This window comes from Pithys albifrons, chromosome 6 (assembly GCF_047495875.1).
Source record: "Pithys albifrons albifrons isolate INPA30051 chromosome 6, PitAlb_v1, whole genome shotgun sequence".
Lineage (NCBI taxonomy): Eukaryota > Metazoa > Chordata > Aves > Passeriformes > Thamnophilidae > Pithys > Pithys albifrons.
In genome coordinates this window covers 6101227-6119672 of record NC_092463.1, presented here as the reverse complement: position 1 = coordinate 6119672, position 18446 = coordinate 6101227, and the positions used below count along the sequence as shown (strand labels likewise).

At 42.5% G+C, this 18446-nt stretch overlaps 1 protein-coding gene across 1 annotated transcript in view; it reads right to left on the bottom strand.

Moving 5' to 3' along the window:
• The window catches only part of MNAT1 (MNAT1 component of CDK activating kinase), a 128566-nt gene that overhangs the window by 62046 nt on the left and 48074 nt on the right, over positions 1-18446 (bottom strand). The window contains exons 4-6 of the mRNA XM_071557320.1: positions 15523-15626; positions 9994-10134; positions 4246-4371 (exon numbers count right to left, since the gene is read on the bottom strand). Coding sequence (XP_071413421.1) covers positions 4246-4371; positions 9994-10134; positions 15523-15626 — 371 coding nt within the window. The remainder of the gene's footprint in view (positions 1-4245; positions 4372-9993; positions 10135-15522; positions 15627-18446) is intronic.

Sequence of the window (18446 nt, the reverse complement as noted above, 5' to 3'; positions counted from 1 at the left end):
GAATACAATCACTAGAGGCTAAGTGTCCTGGGAGAGTGGGGGAAGGGAGCAAAGGAACATGACAGAGCTGGAAGCAACAGAAAAGGGACAGTCTGGAACACACTGGAGAGAGCATAAACCTAAGGCACTCATTTTTCACAAAGATGGAACTAGCTGGGCCACAGACTCAAAGGTTCCGTGTTCCCAGACCAGTGAATTAAAGAGGAGTTAATACATCCACACTTATAGGCAATTTTAGCCACAAGTGATTTAAAGCACAGATTCACAAGCATCAAAAGGCTTCTACAGTCCTGTAAGTGCCAGAGATTCAAAAAGAAAACTAAATTCCTGTAACAAAATTAATTTCTGTTGCACTTGCAAACTGCCATTTGTGTGCAATACATATGAGCATCTCTTTTACACCTCAAAATGAGCTTCACATTAAATCTACCTCCCAACCAGAAATGGTCACTCCAGCCACTAGGAAATAGAAGAACATCATTCATTTCTGACAACCTTTCCTCTTTTTGACAACTGCTAAAATCTAGAATTGACAGGGAATAGCCTTTTTAGCACTTTGCAGCAAGTCATTGTTACACTTTCTTTTGTAGCTTTACACAGATTTAAGATTAAATCAGACTGTTTCAGAGATGCTGGAAGTGTATTTCTTAATATGATGACCATGATAAGGAGAAAGCTCTGAAGCACCTCCTCCCCTCCCTCACAGAGGTAAATCAAACTGATTTGGAAGGCAAGCTTCGTGCACAGAAGATATAGTTTACTGAAAAAGTTAAACTGCAGACTACAGAGATAAACCAGCTCCCACTTGAAAGGGGAAAAAAAGAAGGAATTTAACAAACAGAAAAGTGAAGGAGACCCTGTCCCCATGAGCTAACTGTCTATCTCGTGCCATAGGGGATGCTCTTGCTTAGCTTAAAGTGAAAGACATTCCCTCCTCCCCCTGTGAGCAGAGGAACTCACAGCACTAACATGACACCTTAAATGAGCCAACTTCCTTGAGCATTGCCCAGGAGACTGGAATGGACATGTTTCCTAATGCAGACACCAAGAAACACGTCCCATCAGCAGCCAGGCGGAACAGCTCTGGCCGGGGCCTTCCCAGGAAAAACACTCATGCTCAAACTGAAAAAAACCCAAACCAGTGGATTGCCACAACTGGCACATTTTTATAGCCTTTGTGTAAACACCAGCTCCGGATTAGCCAGCATCTCAGCCAGCTCTATCTGGACTCCCTTCTTTTCAAACAGAATTAAGGAAAATGCTTGCCAGAAAAGGTCAGCTGCCAAACTATAAGGAAAAACTAAAAGCACAGGGGAAGAATGTACATAGTGATTCATTAGATGTGTGCTGCCAAAACGCTGACAGTGAGCACAAGACTCTTCCCAGAAATATACCAAATTTACAGAACTGTTGCACCAAACAGAGCATTAATTCGAATTGTATTTCTTAAGAAATTCTCAGTATTCCAGTAGAGCTGCTCCCACCAATACAGGTGGTGTGAACCCCAGGGCTTAGAGAGGAACAAAGCCAAAGCAACTACAAAGAGCACAACAAAAGCCCCACCTACTTCACGTATACACCTACACAAAGATAATGGACTGAGCATCTCAGGTTCTTAGAAAAACACTCAGCCTGGAAAATACACCTGTGGTAAGGTGAGTGCCCAGGTGGGAATTCACCTTGCACTGTCATTAGAACACACCATCATGGACCATCAACCCCAACAAACCATGTGCAGTAGTGCCTGTTACAAAACTAACTCTGCAATTTGCATTTGACTACAGTAACATTCCAAGATGCACCCCAATCCTAACCCAAAAACATCAAGAATCAGAGATTTCGCTGCATTCCAGAGTCAATTTTAACAGTGAGGCAAATTAGCTGGTGGAACATTGTGAACTTTAGGTCTTACTCATTCCCTCAGTTCCCACTTAGATCCCATTTGTTTAACTAAGGTTACAGGTTCTTGCTGCATTTACTGCTGCACTGCTCAGATATGGCATGTTCTGTGTAGGGAGGTACTTACTGAGAATTGAGACATCTTAACTTTCTCCTGAAACAGAGGCAGATCACAGTAGAAAGCAGATCTTTCTGCCTTTGAATGTACTTTTGTGGCTCCTCTTTGTATTCTGATTTTTGCACTCACAATGCAGTCAGCAGAGCTCTCCAGTCCACACCTGTTCCCTTAGCTGGATTCAGAAGGAGAAATCCTTTCCCATTTATTGCTGGACTGTTCACACCCCCAAGATCCCCCACAGACATGTTATGGCGAAGGGTCAAGCTGCTTTACTTGCTTAGCTAAACCTCCAAATCCTCTTCACAGAGCCTGTTATTTACTCTCCTATTTGTAATTCTGCATTAAGCCATATTAAAACACATCCATTCAAATGAGGCCAGCTTGTCAGAGCTGCCAATTTGCACATCATCCACAGAAATTCAGCATCTGCTTCCAAGCACTGTCCCAGCAGAGCACCCACAGAAATATTCCCATGCTGTGGAACCAACTACGTTAAAAATTACAATTAAGCCACTTCATATACTTGTTGTCCAGAAGCTCAATATTGTTATTATTGAGCAATATAATTTCTATGTGTTTCTAAAAATACATGTCATGTAATAACTAAATCAAGCACCCTATAAAAAAAAGATGGAAACATTCACCTTTCTCAGCAAAACCTGTAATTTTATCAGTGTAAAACTTTTGTTTGATGCAATACATTTTCCATAAATAATAGGCACCAACTTCAAATACTCCTATCCTTAACTTTACTGTTAAAAAATATGAATAGAAATAAATAGCTAAAGTTCTAAATTTTTAGATTTAGGATTAAGCTCAAATAAGGTGAGGTTTCTGTGTTTTCTGTGATTGAACAAATTAGATTTTTATTCACATTTTCTGAGCACTGCTATAGCAATAATTGGTTACACGATGTATCCCCTGTTATTCCAAACATTAAGATTTAAATGTCGAGCTGCTCAAAATCTCTTCATCCAAATCTTTCACCAGTCCTGGATAAAGTGTACTGTGGGCTGCAGATCTCAAAATGTCCACTACCATATTCTGCATTTAATATTAACTTATAAATGCATTAGAAAGTCTTTCATTGTCCTCATCATGTAACATCCTCTTCCTTTTCCCAGGAGAAGGGCCACAGCAAGAAGAAGTACAGGCATTCAATCAGAGTATTTTTAAACAGAACAACATTTTCTGTCCACTGGCTTTCCTACACAAGCAGAAAATATCTCACAAAGCATATCAATCTTCCCCAGACTTTTAGATTTTAAAAGAAATAGGAAGAAGATCAATCTATACCAGAGGAAAACAAGAAAACAATCCACACAGCTTTGCAAAAACTGGCACCGCTTTTGGAAAAATAAGCTGCAAATGCTTCTAAACTGTGAGCACTTCGACAGATAATGAACACAGTACAAATAGTCCTGGCAAAAATAAACTGATTATTGATAGGACACTAATCTGATGTAAAGGTTTCTGCTTTGCTGCCTTGGTTTGTTGAGGAGAGAGTGATGGTTATTTTCAAGACATTGTTTACCATTACCAATTCTAAAATATGAAGTCTAAAATAGTGCAGAGATTTAAAACAACACAAAATAGAAAACCAGTGAGGTGCAGAAAAGACCAGTAACTCATGCTCCCCCCTCCAGCTTCACAGTTACACACACAGGATGATGTGCACTGTGCCAGGCTGTGATACAGACCAGCAATGCTGACAGATCTTCAGCTGCCACCGTAGCAGTGACTTATCTGCAAAAATACTTGTTGCTTCCTAGAGCCAAATAACAATGAAAATAACAACCTTAACCTTGGGATAATTTTCTAGATTGTCAGTCTCATACTCACAGATCACTCCAATCCTTAAAGTAAAACTAAACAAAGTGCAGCTTGCTCTTGAACTTCCAAAATTTCAACTTCCAGAACTGGTACACAAACAAGAAAAATAATTCGAAGACACCACAACTTTGCAAGGAGAGAGGTAGAGCTTGTTTTTTGACAACTGTGCAGTGGGAGTGTTTCATAAACTTGTGATGAACCTTAAGGGTGGCTCATTTCAATATTCCAACCAGCAGAATGATAAAATTCTTCGATTAATTCCTAATTACTTAATTGGAAGAGAACAGTGTATTTCATATAATATGCAATTCAGTGTTAAAAAAAACTCTGAATTTCATATGAGGAAATCCTTGATCTTCTGAAAGGCATTAAAAAAAGAAGTCAACAAGTCTTACCATTTTGATGCCAGTGGAAAACGTGACTGGTTTGACAGGTTTGGGGTTTTCCAGTTGCATTTCTAGCTGAGTAGATCTGTCCTTATGCTGAGCTAAAAGCAGCGAAGCAGGAAGATCAGAGCTCTCCTGTAAAAATACAAGGAACAAATTTGAATGCTAAACGAAAAAAGTATTAATTAACACTGCATATTCTACAAAACTGCACGCTGTGTCTGCAAGGCCATCACTGGGAGAGCAGCGTAATGCCAAGTACCCTCTAAGAAACAGTTTACAGAAAAAGATCATTTTCGGTAATAAGAAAAAGCTGCAGCAGCTCCATAAATCAGAGTAACCTGCAAACAACCATTTTTATAGAATCCACATTAAAGACAATATAACAGGCTCCTTATTCCAACTGGCCAATGCAACTGTATTTATTAAAAAAAAATTAGAACTTAATCAGAGAAGGAATAATACCAAGCAGTATAACTTGGATCAGATGTTTATCTAAGACACATTCTTTCTACCAATGAACTCAGACCAGTTTGAAATTGTTTCCCATTAGATTTCACCTGAGGCCGTTTGGAAACGATCCTTGCTCTGCCCTGCACAATGGCACTATTGTAAGTGCAACCAACAGCATATTTATTTTCTCCTTCAGCAACTTATTTTTAGGGAAGCCAGCCAATTTTTAAAAATATATATATATAAAGTAGTAAAACAAATGCTTAAGCAAATGAACTACTTAAACTCTCACGACAAAATTATTATTAACATACATATATGTAACTGCGTTCTTGAGAGAGTCAGGAAATAATTGGCCAAGTAATTTTCTAAGAGATTAATGAAACTATCCACATGCACACAGAAATCCTTGAGAATTCCTGGCTAGAACTACCACAAAGTTGAGAGCAGGGAAGAAGTTCAGATGGATTCTTCCTGCACTATTTTATTCCTAAGGCGCTCACACATCACATACACTTCTGTTTCAAAGAACCAAATAAACACTAAACTATGAAACTTATTCATTACTCACCAAACCAAACAAACCTCATTAATTGGACTGTGATTTTTTACTTAGTTCAAGGCAAGAAGTTGGATGTTTTTAATGCCATGACACACTTTGCTGTTTCCATGGTGTCCTAGAAAAATCTTCTGAAGGGATCATGATAAAGTGTCACTGATTTTACACTGAATTTTCACACTAGTCCTTTTTCCTCTCTATTTTTTGTTGCACTCCCTTGATCTAACAACTAGAGTGCAAGTTAAAAGTAGAAAAATCTCACATGGCAAGATCTGCTCCAGAAACACAAATACAACAACCAATACACAGGATCCTACTCACATTTCTGTGATTACGGGAAGGGGAAGGGGAAGGGGAAGGGGAAGGGGAAGGGGAAGGGGAAGGGGAAGGGGAAGGGGAAGGGGAAGGGGAAGGGGAAGGGGAAGGGGAAGGGGAAGGGGAAGGGGAAGGGGAAGGGGAAGGGGAAGGGGAAGGGGAAGGGGAAGGGGAAGGGGAAGGGGAAGGGGAAGGGGAAGGGGAAGGGGAAGGGGAAGGGGAAGGGGAAGGGGAAGGGGAAGGGGAAGGGAGCTAAAAACCTAAATCATGATAAGATATATCTAATTGTTGCAATCTGAAGAAAATTTGGATCACAAACACACCAGTTTATAGTCTACTTCTTCCAAGGGTTGCACATCTCTAACCACCACAGAGCAGCACATGCTGTCAGCAGAGCTTAAGGATGTTGAATTCTTTTCATCATCAGGGAGAAGGGAAGAGTGGGAAGCATTCTGTGGTTCATTTTGTCCTCTCATATTCCTTAAATGCTCACTGCATTTCTAAAGAAGTAACTCAAGGAAGCCAATTTTGTACCAGCTTCTCAAGATTCACACAATGCCCAGTAACCAGATTACACAACTGTGGAAAACCCCCACCAAGGCACCACATCCTGATTGTTTGTCCTTCTGAATATGCACAGAGCCCTTCTGTTAACTATTAACACACGTGAAAGTTCCAATCCTGTAAGCACTTACCCACACCAGCAATTTTCTATGGGGGAAAACAAACTGTCCAGCAGTATGAACAAAGCTGGTGATATGCAACAACTTCTGAAAGTCTTGTCTCAAAACCCCTGAGGTTCTGGTAAAAGTGTGGATGTGATGCCTTTAAGACACCTTGTTCTTTGCTTGGCTCCAAGCTATGACACAGCCCAGAGAAAACCTGGCTCTTTGCCATGTGCTGCAATCCCATTTTGCTCATGCCTAGGAAGAATCCTCTTGAAGAGGAGAGTGCAAGTCCCACAACACACAAGACATCCAAGAGCAGATCTGGACTCCTCTGTATGTATGTGAGAGAGTTTATACAGCAAATAAAAAAGTGCTTTAACACTTCCAATAACATACAAAATGCATTTGAGATTACAAATCTAAATTACAATGAGGTGTTGCGCTTTTAAAGTGATAAGTTTTATTGTAAAAGAGGTCACTTCCAATTAAGGTAATATAGAATCTAATTTAGTAGTGGGAGGCAGAAGAGGTAAAAGACCTGCTCTTCCAGTGGTCTGCAAAACTTGAGCCTCCACAGTGCCTTGCTCATCTCTCCAAGTGCCACTGGCTGTCCCCTCCCTGCTCCCAGCCAAGGATGGGTCCATCCTCTCTGCATGAGCTCCCCAGGCTGGCCAGAAGCCAGAGCCTGCTGCACAACATTTTAAACACCAAACATTTCTGCCTTTTTCCCTGCCTGTAGACTATCAAAATTACAATGACACAGTACTCTGAAACACTTCTGTAAACAACTGAAGACCTTCCAACAACAACCTGGTCTTTCTGTCTACATGAAATGACCATAAATAACACATGGAGTGACTTGGACCACCAAGATGATTAGAGGGGAAGAGCAGAGCACCTCTCATATGAGAACAGGCTGAGAGAATTGGGATTGTTCAGGTTGGAGACAAGCTCTTGGGGTGACCAAATTGCAGCCTTACAGTACCTGAAGGGAACCAAAAGAAAGACAGAGACTATTTACAAGGGCCTGGAGTGACCAGACAAGGGTGAATGACTTTAAACTGAAAGTGAGTAGGTTTAGATTAGATATTAGAATGAAATTCTTTACTGTGAGGGTAAAACACTGGCACAGGTTGCCCAGAGAAGTTGTGGCTGCCCCACCCCTGGAAGTGTCCAAGGCCAGGCTGGATGGGGCTTGGAGCAACCTGGGATAGTGGAAGGTTCCCTGCCCTTGGCAGGAGGAGTTGGAACAAGATGGTCTTTAAGGACCCTTCCAACACAAGCATTTCTAGATTCTATGAGATTCAAAGCTTTGTAGGATTTCAGCTTGAAAGGCAAAACTCTTCCTGGAAGAGGAAAGACCCAGGAGGTCTGGGCTGTAGGTTGCCCACACCAGGTGATTTATCCAAAAGAAGAGATTCAAAACCAACGGGTGAAATGTCACCTTCCCACCTTCCTTTGCACTCACAATCCTGCTGAGTCAGTGGTTTTGCCATTGGTATCTCTGCACCCAGGAATTAATCCTTGTTGGTTTAGCACAGACCAGCAACTATAGATAAAAGATTATTTTTTTTACACCTGATTCTTTACACTTCTAATGCTTATTCTTGGCTTTTGCTGCATTTCTCAAATAAGTTTTACTTATCATCAGCTTCATTTTCAGATTTGCAGCACAGCATTAGAGGGATTTCAGAGACCATAGGAAATGTTTATTTGTTTAACAACTGCTGGTTTTCCAGAGACTTTATAAGTCATTATACAAACACTTTAGTGCTCATTTTATAAACTTTTAGTATTACAAAACAAGTTTTGGTTCAAATGTAAGTTGACAGTGCCCCTTTAAAAACAGAGACAGAACTTAAAACTGCTCAGTTTCCCTTCTCAGCCTTTAAAAATCACCTTTATGTTGTTTCAAGAATATTAAGATATGTTTTAATAGGAATACATATGCAATCACAGTTAAAACTACCTATTTTGGTCATTATTTAAGGATTATTTATAACCATCCTTTCTGCAGGACATCTGGTGAAGGTTTCCAGTAAAACCTACTGCTGTGCTAAAAAAATTAATAATAAAACAACCAAACACACATTACCACTGGTCAGTTAAGAGTGTGTTTTAGAACAGGATTTGAGTCAGAAATATGCTCAAAATCTGAGAAATTAATTTCAAATTGATAGTGGAGTTTTTATTAATTGATCCACTACTTGAACTATTCCTAATTGTGTGGACTGCAAGCCCATTTACCTTTAAAGTGAAAACAGGCTGCTGGATGTAAAGTTACAGAGTTGGATTTTCCAAGAGCCTTTCAGTTCATCTCTGCTTTTGTCTACAAAAAATGAAACACCAGCTCCTCCCAGGAAAACCAACGACAGGTTGCCAGGACTCCTGGCTTGGAAAAGGGCAGGCAGCACTTCAGGAGGCCCTGAAGTTCCTAAATTACACTTCAATCTTCTCTTTTCACCTAAGTGCCTTTTGCACTGGCTCTGCTTTTTCAGGAAAAGTAGAAAAGAATCTGTATCTTCAATAAAAACTAAGTATACAAAGCAGGAATTAACACTTTATTAGTGTGAGATGCACTGAAATAAGAGAGAAATTCTGATTTAAACAAACCAAGCAGCTTTAAACTACACTGGCACGGCTGAACACTTGTATGGATACACATGGACTTCTTTCTTCTGATTTCCTTCAAGGGCACACACAGACTCCACTCCCCCTCAGGGGTGTTGGAGCACCTGAATATGTGTGTGTGCACATGTCTGTACACAGACTTGTTTTGAAAAAATTGAGAGGTAAATCTTGCTTAATAACACATTTATTCAGTTTCTCTATGGCCACACATCATGGCATTTCAGATACAGAAAGAGTAGTAAATACAACCAAGATAAAGTCAGGCTACTCCTGGAAACTGTGTTATTTTCCATTTGTCTATACACCCCTCAAATGAATTCAGGCTTTGTTTGCTTCAAAAGGAGCAACTCATACACAAGAAGATGCAGTAGGAGGACATAGAATCATAGAATGGATTGGGGTGGAAAAGACCTCCGAGATCAGCAAGTCCAACCCTTGATCCAACTCAGAGATCAGCAAGTCCAACCCTTGATCCAACCCCACTGTGATCACCAGCCCAGGGCACGGAGTGCCCTGGGCTGGTGATCACAGTAGGGCTGGATCAAGACATGGTGGATTCTCCCTCAGTGCCACATCCATAGAATCACAGAATGGATTGGGTTGGAAAAGCCCTCTGAGATCATCAAGTCCAACCCTTGGTCCAACTCCAGTCCCCATGACATACTCTGGGCAAGAAATCTTTTCCTTTTAGTAGTTTCTGAATATACAATGGGATCACCCATCATTTAGGGGCTCTGACGCAGGAAGAGTTGAGCAATGCTCAAATAACTCATGAGGTTACTGTCCCCTGCTCCCCAACATCTCCATTCCAGAGGTGGAAGAGCTCACAAAGCAGGTCCTGATCACCATTTTGCTTCAACACACAAGAATATCAACCCGTACTAAGAACTGTTTAACAAGTCAACAGTGGGAGGGTCCAGCTGAGTCCATGAATCCCAGATGCACTGTTCATCCAGCCCTCAGCTTAACAAAACCAGAGCTGTTTGCAACACTGAAATGAATAACACATTACACAAAACACGCAGGACAGGGAAACAGGCAGATGTGTTAATTCCACACAGTTAACTGTGATAGAGATGAATGTCCATGTACTGCTGCTGAGCATTCAATGCTTCTGGTTTTATTACTCACCAGATCATCCAGGAGTGCCTGTTTATTCTTTCTTTTTATCATCTGTTGTAGCTGTTCTTCCTTCTGTATGAACAGTCGTCGTTGTTCGCTCTCCTGCCGCTCCACCTCCAGAGCCTCCTCCAGCTCCTCCTGCTCCCGTGTCTGAAAGGGAAACCAGGAATGGGCTCACAGCAACTCCACAGCTCCACTGCCTGCCAAAGGACCCAGAGCAGGCCACACAAGAGGAAAGCAGCCAAATTCTACCTTTTAAAGTGAGATTGTAGTTAGAAGTTTAAGGTGATTACAGCTGATTATTCTACCTCCTCTTACTGTCCAGGGTGGAGTTGGATTTTTAACTTGTTGCTCTCTGCAGTCTGGATCCAACTCTGTAAATGTGGGAGAATGACAAGGGGGTTTCCTTACACCTTCACCCTAAAAAGAAGCACCTGTTTATTCCCACTTATCCTACAACCCAAGTGATGTAAGTAGGGTGACCAAAAATATAATCCCGTAACACAGTTCCTGACTGTCCCCCCATCAGCTGCACCTTCTGTGCTCATCAGTGGTGTAGAAGGAAAATAAGAAATTATAAATACGTTAATATTAACAGAAAAGCCTATAAGTTAAAACATTTAAACATGAACTGTAAAAAATGTCACATTCTCAGAAAATTAGGACTTTTTCCTAACTGGGATTGCAGCCATGAGACATGAGATGAAATTAAAGTCTACTAGTAAAAAATGACTTGTTCTTTTTATAGATCTGTTCCTTGACAAGCCTTTTTTTTTGATCTGTAAACTATTAAGTAATCTCTATTTGAAAAATCACAGTGAAAGAAAAAAATAGAAGAGGGCTCACTGACAGGGGAAAATAAAAGGATTAAAAACAGTTTTGTAAAGAAGAGGGAATTAAAAGATCAGGTTTGTTGCAAGAAGGTAAAAACATACAGGAAGCATTTTCCATACCTTCTGCACCAAAAATACTAGAGCCCAGGGAGATACAGTAAAAACAGAGAGATAATTAAAATGTTATAAAACTTAAATGGATGATTTATTGATGGAAGCAGTTTCAGGAAATGACCATTGTAGCCAAGAGCTTAGTAAAGTTTGTTCTAATCATAAAGGTCTATCATAAAGCACAGCAATCTGATACTGGACACAACATGCTGAAAAATATCCCTACACCAGGCAGGTCAAGCCAATGGGCCCCAGTGAGGCCAAGTTACTCCTGGATGCAAGGGCTGACAGAATCTCATCACCTGCCACTGAGCCAACAGGAGCTGCTTCCATTTCCTAACCAGCAATGGCACTGTGACACCAGTCACCAACCAGGGACCACCTGGAACTGAGTTCTTTTTGCATTTAATGAAAGGAAAAAACCAAACAAGAAAACCCCCAAGTTGAAAACTGAGGTGATTTCTGGAGATTAAAGGATTTATTTTGTTCAGTCAACAGAACTGAAGAGCTCAGAGTCTTTAACACATTCCAAGGCTCTTCCAGGTTTATGTCTGAAGACTGCCTAGAACTTGTGTTGAACCAGAAGAAAACTTGTAGGGAAGTACTGACAGAGCCAGTCTGAAGAACCAGTCCAGAAAAAATTACAGTCAGAAATAAGTAAACTGATATACAAACCTAAACCAGATCAGACTACAGGAAAATGGAAGAATTATCATGTCATCAAATTCTTTCTGAAAGGAAGACCAAACAGAACAGTAAAACAGAAGAGCAGTGAGTCCAACAGGCAGCAAGGGTTGTGTCCAACCTAAAGCTAAACTGAACACAGTCCCAGTATCTGAGGAAAAAAGATGACAGTGAAGCCTAAACTCCAGAAGACAAGTGGAAGAAGTAAATAAAAAGTGTAATAATGTGTCAACACATTCAGGAAAGTACAATCAAGAAAACATTGACATTCACATCACAGAACTCAGAACTATTTCCAGATTGCACAAAGCAGCAGGTGAAATTAAACATCTAGTGACAAAGCAGGAAGTAAAAAGTTACCCAGTGACTGAAGAATTGCAGATATTTACAGAAGAAGGCATGTTTGGGAAAGCTGTAGTTCATTCCAAGTGCAAGGCTTTTAATAAATAACTAGTGCGTATAAATACCTATATATAAAAATCAATTTATAATGACAAGAACTTAAATAGTTCATAATTTTCTTTTCCTAACCTGCCTGCTTCAACTTTTTCTCTGCATGGTTCTGCATTAAACCTGCACATCTAATAGATAGGTTAGTACTAAAGTAGCAAAGTCATCAGGAACTGGCTACAAAGGTGACAATGGAATCCTGGCCTGGAGCAAAACTAGCATGGCCAGCAGGCCCAGGGCAGTGACCCTTCCCCTGGACTCTGCATTGGTGAGGCCACACCTTGAGTGTTGTGTTCAGTTCTGGGCCCCTCAGTTGAGGAAAGAGGGGCTGGAGCGGGGCCAGAGAAGAGCAAGGAGGCTGGAGAAGGCACTGGAGCACAAGTGCTGTGGGGAGAGGCTGAGGGAGCTGGGGGTGTTCAGCCTGGAGAAGAGGAGACTCAGAGGTGACCTCAGCACTGTCTGGAACTCCCTGAAGGGAAGTTCTGGCCAGGTGGGGGTTGGTCTCTTCTCCCAGGCACTCAGCAATAGGACAAGGGGGCACGATGGGCTCAAGCTCTGCCGGGGGAAATTGAAGTTGGAGAGCAGAAAAAACTTCTTTCCAGAGAGAGGAAGCAGGTATTGGAACGGGCTGCTCAGAGAGGGAGTGGATTCCCCATCCCTGGAGGTTTTTAAACTGAGATTGGCTGTGGCACTGAGTGCCATGATCTGGTAAAGGGACTGGAGTTGGAGCAAGGGTTGGACTTGATGATCTCGGAGGTCTTTTCCAACCCAATCCATTCTATGATTCCATGAAATATGGCTTGCACTGACAGGAGAACAAGCAGGTATTGAAATCCTGAGGTGACTTGTTCAGTAAGTCAGTATTTTGATTTGCATGAATGCCACATGAGGACAAAAGCAGCAGAACTGAGTCAAAATAACCTGCAAGGCCACAAATTTGGGGACATAAATTGGTGAGCAGGAAACCAAAGAGAATGCACTGCTTAATAACCACTGACTGTGAACCTCCCACATGACAGTTCCAAAAGAGAAGATCAGTTTTAGGATCAATGTAAGGTATCTCCAATAGATATGGGAAAACAAGAGTTTCTTTACAAGAGGCATTAAGACCTCAGCTACAATCCTGCATTCAACTCTGGTCCCTTCTGCTTCCAAACACAAATTCAAACTGGAACAGCCACCAAAAACACCAGGAGCGACAGAATATATCTATAGTCCTCAGAAGCAAGCTATTACAATGGACAGAAAAACTTGTATCAGGCCAAGAATGAAGGGGCAATGAGTGGCCATAAGAGGTTTAGAAAAAAACTTTGGACACCTTTTACCATGTATGGAAGCAAAAACATTCCAAAACCTGCCAAGAAGAGCTAGAGGGAAAGCAGCCCTTCAGCTTTTAGGAGAGGGGTAGATTTATGGGCAAGACCATGCAGTTTTTGTAACAGACACTGTGTCAAGTCTCTTATTATGTTTTGATTGTTGAAAAAGAAATGCTGAATGTTTCAAATGCTGAATAAGAAATAAAAGAGAAATGTCTCCAGATCTCCATTGGGATTCATGTAGGCTTGCCCAGCTCCGACCAGACAGCCTTCAGCACAGCAGGACTGCACAGTCTGGAACACAGGAGGCTCTGGGGGGCTTAGTGGGCACAGGGTGCTAGAATCATAGAATCAATTGGGTTGGAAAAGACCTCCGAGATCATCAAGTCCAACCTTTGGGCCAACTCCAGTCCCTTTACCAGATCATGGCACTCAGTGCCACGGCCAAGCTCAGTTTAAAAACCTCCAGGGATGGGGAATCCACCCCCTCTCTGGGCAGCCCATTCCAATGCCTGAGCACTCACTCTCTCTGCAAAGAATTTCTTTCTGATCTCCAACTTCAATTTCCCCTGGCAGAGCTTGAGCCCATCGTGCCCCCTTGTCCTATTGCTGAGTGCCTGGGAGAAGAGACCAACCCCCACCTGGCCAGAACTTCCCTTCAGGGAGTTCCAGACAGTGCTGAGGTCACCTCTGAGTCTCCTCTTCTCCAGGCTAAACACCCCCAGCTCCCTCAGCCTCTCCCCACAGCACTTGTGCTCCGGTCCCTTCTCCAGCCTCATTGCTCTTCTCTGGCCCCACTCCAGCCCCTCAATCTCTTTCCTCAACTGAGGGGCCCAGAACTGAACACAACACTCAAGGTGTGGCCTCACCAATGCAGAGTCCAGGGGAAGGGTCACTGCCCTGGGCCTGCTGGCCACGCTAGTTTTGATCCAGGCCAGGATCCCATTGGCCTTCTTGGCCACCTGGGCACACTGCTGGCTCATGTGGAGCTTCCTGTCAATTAGTACCCCCAGGGCCCTTCCTGCCTGGCTGCTCTCCAGCCACTCTGTCCCCAGTGTTGTGGTGCTGCCTGAGAGGATCCCACAGCTCCTGCATGGGCTGCCTGAGTCACCTGAGGAAGGGCAGGGTGGCTGCAGGCAGAGCACGCTGCTCTCATGGTGACCCAACTGTAAAATAAGACACACAGTCAAAGCTTTGGCAGGTCTCTTCAAGCTCTGAAGCAAAGGATATTGCACAGCGTCAGACACGGGATAACAGATCAGAGATGGACCCCTAGGGAAATTTCCTTGCCTTTAAAAGGAAGAGGTTCAAACAAACATTTTTCAGATTCCAATCCCCTCCTGTGAAATCCTAGAGCTAAAGAAATCACTCGGAGTTTTGCCACAGACTTCAGGGGAGTGAGGATTTCACCCCTACTGATTTGAAAGCAAGTCCTTAGTGCAACTGTAATATAAACACAAGACCTGGTTATGTCACACTCTGGGCAGACATTTTCCTTCAAGAACCGATAACAGTGTGTATTTTTATACTGAAAAAATATTTAACAGATTAAACTTTCCTTACAGGAATAAATGCTTGCAAGTTTATTTTAAAGAGCCAAATGATATCTGAGCCATATTTTAGTGAATGAATCTTCAAAGAACCATGCGTTTTGCATACAGATCATATATACAGTATTACTGTTATCAGCTCTTGAACAAAACTTTTAATGTTTGTTTCAACATCTTTCATTCTGAATTTTGCATAAACCAGACCTGTGCTTTTCCTCAATTTTACAACTCTCTCCTGGGAGCTTCATAATGTCTGCGTCTGGATTCCTTTTTTTCCTTTGGATGAGAAAGGAACAATTGTCCTGGTACAGGAATGAACTTCATCTCTCCTGGATATTGTCCAACGACACTGCCAGCACACATGCAGTGGTGATGTATTAGACACAGGCTTTACTGCCTCCCCTCTTTTCAAGCCCTTCCCAAAGAAAGGCATAACTGCATTTCAATTATCAATCTAAATATTTAAACACAAAGAGAAATCTGCATAGTGCTTTCAGCTTTGATTTGTTTTTAAGACACTACAGAAAGTACTTCACAAATCCTTTAATTCTTCAATCAGCGAATAAAAATTGTAGAGGAGAAAAGTTAACTAACCAGTTTTAATTTATTCTTCTGAATGACTTCTTTGTTATCCTTCTGGTACAGCTCCATTTTCTTTTTGGTGTTCTCCAAGTCGACATTGTTGGTCAGGTTAAATACTGCATAAATATTATAAAGACAGAAAGCAAAAGTATTAGGTCAGCATGCATGCCTATGACAAAGAAATACTATTCTTATGTTCTCTGTCCCTTCCAGCACCAGATATAAATATTGCAGTAACAGAATTTATTTAAACATGCTCTGTAAAGACAGACACAATCTGCTAAGTCACAGCAAACTTCAACAGAAGCCAGTGGAGTTCCTTTAGGTTTACATATTTGTAGAAGAAAAAAATTTGAGTCTTGCATCCTATTTTGTGACACTGATAATGATAAACAGAAATATTAATCATGTTACTCATAAAACATTGACCTTTTCAAGTAGCAATTACAGGTAAGAATACAGTGATCCCTGTAAAATTAAATTACACCAAACACAATACATATTGAGACAAGGTTAGCAATTAAGTCATTCCATTCACAGGATTATCTAATACACAAGGACTACAGAAACTGCTTGCACTTTCAGGTACACACAAAAAATTCCCACTGCCTGATAACTTTCAAGGCACCAATGTACAATTGCCTTTATTAGGAGGAATCTACAGATGCTTCCAGATTAATAGGTTAACTGACATTCTTTTGATGTGTCCCAACGGTGACAGACTATAACTCATGTGATTATGAGCAAGGGGGGGCCGGCCAGCTAGCTCCATAGTTTAGCACAACATTCCCAATTATCTACACATGGCACAGAAGATATCCCAAGAAATTGAACAGTGTCTATAATCAACAGCTTGAAAGATGTAGATGGTTTGGATGATTAGTAATTTGATACATTTCCTGAGCCTTTCCCCTCTAGGTCACTGGTTCAGTCGAGGGTCAAGTGAATTCCAACTGAGAACAGCTATGGCTGGGAAGTCGCTTGGTGATCCCCACTCAGAGTGGCTGCTGGGCTCGTGCCCATGGCCTGTAAGCTCCTGAACATGGCAACATGCAGCACTCAAAGCCTCCAACAGCTTTGTCAAGAGCAGCAAAGAAATCTGCACTGCTGTGGATAAATCCTTCACAAAGGAAACAACCGCGTAGTGACTGTGCCAAGTCAGACCCTGAGGAAGGGAGGGAGGTTCTAGTGAAAGCACCAGCAGAGGACTTGGAACAGGAAAGGGACCTGGGGGTTTGGATTGATAGGAGGCTGAACATGAGCCAGCAGTGTGCCCAGGTGGCCAAGAAGGCCAATGGGATCCTGGCCTGGATCAAAACTAGCATGGCCAGCAGGCCCAGGGCAGTGACCCTTCCCCTGGACTCTGTGTTGGTGAGGCCACACCTTGAGTGTTGTGTTCAGTTCTGGGCCCCTCAGTTGAGGAAAGAGATTGAGGGGCTGGAGCGGGGCCAGAGAAGAGCAACGAGGCTGGAGAAGGGACTGGAGCACAAGTGCTGTGGGGAGAGGCTGAGGGAGCTGGGGGTGTTTAGCCTGGAGAAGAGGAGGTTCAGAGGTGACCTCAGCACTCTCTAGAACTCCCTGAAGGGAAGTTTCAGCCAGGTGTGAGTTGGTCTCTTCTCTCAGGCACTCAACAGTAGGACAAGAGGGCACAGGCTCAAGCTCTGCCAGGAGAAGTGTAGCTTGAATATCAGCAAGAAGTTCCTTCCAGAGAGAGTAATCAGGCACTGGAATGGCCTGCCCAGGGAGGTGGTGGATTCCCCATCCCTGGGGGTTTTTAGGGTGAGACTGGACGCGGCACTGTGTGCCATGATCTGGTAATCAAAGTGGAGCTGGATTAAGGGTTGGACTTGATGATCTCAGAGGTCTCTTCCAACTCAACTGATTCTATGATTCTATGATTATTTTGGTTCAGTTCTCCCTTCCCAGGCTTTTAGGCATCCAGGGCCAAATCATCCCTGGGCAGATGCACCACTGCCAAGTCATTTGTCCCAGTAAAGTTGCTAGAGAAGGAACAGAAGGAAGCAGCATGAAGTCTGTTGTTACTCATTAGGATAGCTCACATCTCAGTTTGGGAGAGATTATATCCCTCCTTTCATCCTCTCCACAGGTAACACTGTAGGTATGTGCATTAGGAAGGCTCCAGGCAAACCAAACCATGAATTGTCTAGACTGGAAAACCAGCTGAGAGCAGCAAAGGAAGCATCAAGAATTCAAAGCCAGGGACCAAATGGGAGCAGGGGGGGAAACAGAGGAGGTCTGAAATGCTCCAGTTGAAGTTCTACAAAGCCTTTGTACAGCAGCTCACCACTGCCAAAAGGGATGTTCCTGCTCTCAGGTGCCTCTTCCCAGGCACGGGCCTCACTCTGTCCCCTGCTCTGATTCCAGAACACCCTTGGATGCTTTGCAGTGTCAACAGAAACAAAAGGCTCAGATAAGTGCCAGAGACAGAACCAGGGAAGTAATAAAAGTGTACAGATGGGAACAGGACTACTCTCTTTTCAGGAGTACTGAAGCACTACCTCATTTTACTCTTATCAAAAGTATTCCATTTCCTCAAACTGCAAGGAAAAGGGTTCAGCAAGATACAGCTGAAGGAATTCCTAATCTTAGGAAAAAAACCCAAAACAAACAAACAAAACTAAAATGTTGTATTTATTTCCCCCCTCTTTTCCCAAAAATAAACTGTATCAAGAGGACTGACATTATAAATCAGCCTGGCTCCTAAATCAGCCAAACTCTTCCAGCCACACCCCAGCATCCTCATTTCAGAAGGAAGGCCTGAGATGGAGGCTGAGTTCGTGGTTTAAGAATTCGGGAATCACCACCTGAGTTCAACTGCTGAACTTTGCTGCTGTTCCTGGGCAGACTGCTGGGCCTCTACACAGGAGGTCTCCCTCCAGCAAGAACCCAGAGAACAGGAACAAAGCTTCCCTTCC